Source organism: Triticum dicoccoides, chromosome 4A (assembly GCF_002162155.2).
Source record: "Triticum dicoccoides isolate Atlit2015 ecotype Zavitan chromosome 4A, WEW_v2.0, whole genome shotgun sequence".
Classification (NCBI taxonomy): Eukaryota; Viridiplantae; Streptophyta; class Magnoliopsida; order Poales; family Poaceae; genus Triticum; species Triticum dicoccoides.
In genome coordinates, this window is record NC_041386.1 from 395253996 (window position 1) to 395259553 (window position 5558).

Genomic DNA, 5558 nt, shown 5'->3' on the forward strand with positions numbered 1-5558 from the left:
TGGGTGTGTGTGTGGGGGGGGGGGGTTGCTTTCTCCCACCGACATGCGGGCCAGGGGAGGACAAGCGCGCGCGTCCCGCCCGTCCGCGCGCTGTCTGTTTCACTCCAAAACCGGCGCAAACTTGGGCCGGCGATGGGTCGAAAACGGACACAAAGCGGACAAAAGTCCGTTTGCGCCCGTGCGCTGGGCCGTCTCGTTTGTCCCTTTTATCCCAAACGGACGGAGGCGGACAGGATAGGGTCGCGCGGTGGAGTTGGCCTAACCAACTCTATGTGAACCCTAGATCCCCTCGGTGCCTATATAAACCGGAGGGGTTAGTCTGAAAAAAATATTCATGACCATAGTCATACAGTCTAGACTTCTAGATTTTAGCCATTACGATCTCGTGGTAGATGAACTCTTATAACACTCATATTCATCAACTCTGCCACATGGAGAGCATCCTCAGCTGACAAACCCCACGGGCGCGGTGGTGTATTTATGCCAACGAAGCAGTCCAACGCAAGCAGAAAAGTAACATGTTGAAGTGGGTGTTAACTGAGCTAATACAGCCAGATCTGGGGGGCTGAAGTTGTGGCTTTGTGATAAAATAACTTAGTCTTAAATTCGTGCGGTAAGTTCCGATGATCGACAAACCACGCAAGAGGCAGAGACGAGCTATACCCGAAATCCAAATAAGCATGTGGAAATCACTTGCAGGAAAATCACTTTTAACCACTACAATTAAACCCGCTCAACTTGCAAGTGTCGGCTTTAGTCAGCATCGTACAGTGGTACAGGTCATGGTACAACAGACGGCAATAACAGAGGGCTGTATCACAGCTCGCCAAATCTGTAAAACTAGGAGTAATCGTACAGGGAGATGCTCTTGTCATCCGAAGCGCTGGCGAGCCGGCCAGCACGGACTCCTTCCCCTCCCGGCGGCCGGAATGCAACGGCCCAGACCTGGTCTGAGTGGTTGCTCATGGTCTGAACTGACGCCCTCGCATTGATGTCCCAGAGCCGGACGGTGCGGTCGCTGGAGCCTGTCGCCACCGCCATGCCATCCGGGCTCACGTCGATGCTCAGCACCCAGCTCGCATGACCCGACATGGCCCCGATCAGGCCCTTCTCCTTGGCATCGTAGATGTGGATGTGGGAGTCGTCACATCCGGTCAAGAGCACGTGGGGGTCCACCGGCGAGAACACCATGGACCTCACTGGCATGTGGTGCCCCTCCAGGTGGTGGAGGAACTTCATGCGGACCGCATCATACACCGCAATCGTGCCATCCATGGATCCACATGCTAAGAGCTTGCCATCTGGACTCCAGGCCACTGAAAGAACAAACTTGCCGCTGCCTGTTTTATCAGCGCGGGCTCCCTCTGGACGCGGAACAGGAAGGCTGGCAATAGGTTGCCACTTCTCCGTGTCCCAGAGTTTTACTGATCCACTGCCACCACCAGCTGCAGCCAGAGCAACACCCTGACAAGGAAATCATTTAATTCATCTGTTATTTGACAAGTGCATACAAATTGATTCCACCGTAATCAGAAAAACCAGGGTAATTAATTCACAGGTTTCCTTCGTAGTATGTGCTAGCTAATTGGTTACAGTGCCATACTATATATATACATAGTCAAGGTTTCAGACAAAGTGGCATATGTTGATTACGCTGTCAGATCACAAAAGACTCAAGCAAGAACCACTAGCCCACAAAAATATACCGACTGTATATGGAATAAAATCATGTCAAACTAGATATAGATCATGCATGTTCGGAACATATTAAATTTAATATGTCAAAGTAAAGTACACATTCGTAAAGTATGGAACAGAAATCACTTTAGAGTTAACACTATACGCCATTGTTGCAAGTTCCAGCAAGAAGCAGTGAATAGCACTAGAAAATAAAATCATCTCACAAAATTCAGTACGATTGTGAAGTAACAATGTGATTCATAAACAAGAGATGTAACAGAACAGACAGCAGCTTACTTCGGCACATTATTTCTTCTAGCAATACTTGCTTTCAAATGTGGACTATGTAAGTATTTGTTAACCAGCTTAGTGAGGCCCCAAAACAATACTGCAGAAAGATGAACTCCAATCATAAATAATTTAACCCCACAATTATCTGCTTTGTTCCTTAATCACCTTAACTTACCGAATATAGTCGTCTAGAAAGCATAGTATAGTACAACATAAACTTCATAGCGTAGAAAACAGAAGCTAATAGGTTGAATCACAAAACATACACTCTTGCAGCCTCTAACCAAGTTATCTCACTAAATCAATGCAACAATGGAAGTAAATATTCAGTACATACCTAAAATAGAAGACAAGGCTGGCATGTCGTAAAATGCAGGCCAGTGCACCACACTGCTTTCCTAAATTGACAACTGCAAACCTCTCCCACTACATGATCTTCGGATACACACAAATCATCAATGGCTTATTCTAGCAAATTGGACCCGTGGCATAGTTTTCATGTAACTTTGCAAAAGCAGTCTTGTTTCCTTCTCATTTTTTTAAACCTACTAAAACAACAACGAGATGTCCAGCCAGGCCACTATTTTCCCAGGGCATTCTATACTGGAACGTTGTTAAACTACAGCACTATTTGAAAGAAGCCCACAAATTTCTTCGGTTTCACCCCTCAAGTAGACTTGGTAAGAAGCAAAGCATAATGTAAACCTACAAACTCGTCAACAATCCAAACCAGGCGGTTCTATCATGGCATTCCGTCCCCAAATCAACCAAAGCTACGATAGCATTTCACTGAAGGCGCACACCTTACAAGCATCTCTCAGTCACTCAACCTCTTGGCAGTAACAACTTGTGAGCAAGATCACGGAGGAAAAGGAAGACACAAAGCCAGCGCCATACCTTGGGGTGGAACTGGACGCCCCAGACCTCGGAGGGCGCGGCATCGAGCGTGGCGACGGATGCGCCGGAGTCGACGTCGAAGACGCGGACGTGGCTGTCGATGGAGACCGCGGCGGCTATGACCCCGGCAGGATGCGCCGCGAGGGATATCACTCCGAGCGCGTGCCCTCCCGCCGGGGGGGACGCGGCGGCGAGGTCGTCGGGTTGCCAGGCGCGGACGGTCTCGTCGATGGAGCCGGTGAGGAGCAGCGCCGTGGGGCGGTGGTCAGCAGCGGGCACCCACGCGGCCGCCCAGATCGAGTCCTCGTGAGCTCCGTCCACCGACTTGAGCCCCGCAAGCTTCATCGCACCCTCTCTTCTCTCTCACGAACCAAACCCTAGGTGTTTGATCTGGCTGCTGAGGAGAGGGGTTCCTGGGTTTTGGAAGAGGTTTATTAGAAAAACGAAGGAAAAAAAGGGCAAATCTGGCTTTTTCGAGAAAAACAAACGTGGCTGAGTAGCTGGACCTCTCGTGCATGGGCGCTGCTACAAATCATCCGACTGATACCTTCTCACGCCGTTGGACCAACGACACTGCATTCGTTGATCTATCACAGCAGAATAGTCGCCATCCGGCAGTGCAGCGCTGCTCATGTTGTCGGACTGGTGTTCCTATCCAGAGATGCTCCAACGCAACGTGCAGCCTCGGCGATGTTCCGTCGCTGTGCCGACACCCCGGGTGATGCTCCATCACAGCAATCGAGGCCCGACGATGTTTCATCGCAACACCGACGCCGGTGAGGCCACCACAACAATGATGATGATGCAAGAAAAACTGGCGAGCCCCTAATTGGAACATCCACTCCAGCTTTCTCGTCGTCCTAAAAAACAACAGTTGTCACAACGCAACAACCCCCTCCCCGCAGCAATGCATGGCTCTGCCCCTGTCGCAGCAACAACAACTTCGCCGCTGGGAGTGCGAGAGGGCGGGGTGTAGGGGAAAGGGAAGAGATGGGTTGCTGATTGGATTTTGGTGGGAAGAGGAGAAGAGAAGGGTGTCAGGGGACTCTGCAGATTGGAAGGAAGAAGACGACTCACTCGGCCGAGAGAGAAAAGGGATAAGGTGAATGGACGGTGGGGTGGGTCCCATGGAGGATGCATGGTGCGTGAGGGACGGGGCTTATTTGAGAAAATTGCACAAACCACCTATTTTTGATACTAGTGTTGCATAAAATGCACACTTTACAGGTTTGTTGCACAAAACACCGCATATCGCGATAATTCGTTATAGGTAGGTCTAATCTATCATTTATGTGTGTTGACACGATTCCTAACAACTTGATCCAGTTTTTAAGTACACCGATGGCAAAAAAACGGCCACATCAACAGCCAATTAGAACTATCAATATCTCACAATTCTTTTGCTGGAATTGAGCTAAATTTTCCTGAGAATATTAATGAGTGAGTGCATCTATGTTTTCTTTTTCATCTTTTAAAAATGTTAAATTTTGAACAAAAAATCAAAGTAGCCAACTAACATTACAAATATCTCACAAACTGTTGGTCCAAATGAGCTGCGTTTTTTTAGAATAGTATTGGATACATGTGTGCTTTACTTAAATTGTTTTCTGCAACACCATGAAATCTCATGTGAAATAACATAAGATTGCTACACAAATCTAAAAAGATTCAAAAATAGCCAAAATTTCATGTGAAATAACATAAGATTGGTACAAAAAATTGTGCATCTCCAATGCTGCCTTTTTTTTACCACCGATGCACTTACAAACTGGACTCACTTGTCAGGAATCATGTCAACCCATCTAAATGATGAATTAGACCTAACTGCAATGAATTACCCCAATATGTGGTGTTTTATGCAAACAAACTTGTAAAGTAGGTATTTTGTGCAACACTAGCACCAAAAGTAGGTGGTTTGTGCAATTTCCTCGGCTTATTTCTCAAGAGATCGGATGGTTGAAATAGAACAATTTTTTAGATTTTTTTTTTTGAGCATCAGTACAGACACAAGCGCTCATATACACGCGCATACACTCATCCCTATGAACGCACACACGCACACCCTACCCCTATGAGCACCTCCGAGAGACTGAGCCGGCATATCATCTTGAGATTTACGAAGTCACCGTAGGCGCCTCGTCGTCGACGGGAACGTCTCCTCCCACTGAAAGCGCATCGCCGGAAATCCTGAAATAAATCCAGGAATAATGCGAGCACCAGGATTTGAACCCTGGTGGGTTGGGGATACCACTGTCCACCTAACCAACTCAACCACAGGTTGATTCGCAACAATTTTTTAGATAGAACGTTTTCCCTCGTGCATTGTGCACAACTGGCCCATATGCCGATTTGATTTAGCTCACCCAGCCCGACATGGGCCTTGCCCGGCCGCGCGCCCCAACTGGGCCCTTAGTACCGCACGCGGCAGACGCCGGCCTTTTAGTACTAGTCGTAATTCTCTCCTCTAAAAAAAACTAGTCGTAATTCTCATATTTTGTTTTTGATTTGACTAGTCGTACCTTTGATCTAGCAACTAGATAGATTCTTGGCCGCGATTCTTTATTCTCTTGTGATCTTCTCCTGCTTCGGCAGGTAGTTGACAGTTGAGTAGTTGCAACAGGTAGTTAAAACTAGATAGATCCCTGATTCTCTCGCAGGTTGGTTGCAGGAGGAGCCACTATAAATAGAGC

General features: G+C 47.7%; 1 protein-coding gene across 1 annotated transcript; it reads right to left on the reverse strand.

Moving 5' to 3' along the window:
- Nucleotides 1–675: 675 nt before the first annotated feature.
- On the reverse strand, nt 676–3285 carry LOC119285974 (WD repeat-containing protein VIP3-like). Its single transcript, XM_037565318.1, has 2 exons — nt 2869–3285; nt 676–1464 (listed from the first exon to the last, which is right to left on the reverse strand). Exons 1-2 carry the CDS (start codon nt 3211–3213, stop codon nt 841–843), a joined length of 969 nt encoding a protein of 322 aa, XP_037421215.1. The 5' UTR covers nt 3214–3285; the 3' UTR covers nt 676–840.
- Nucleotides 3286–5558: the final 2273 nt, after the last annotated feature.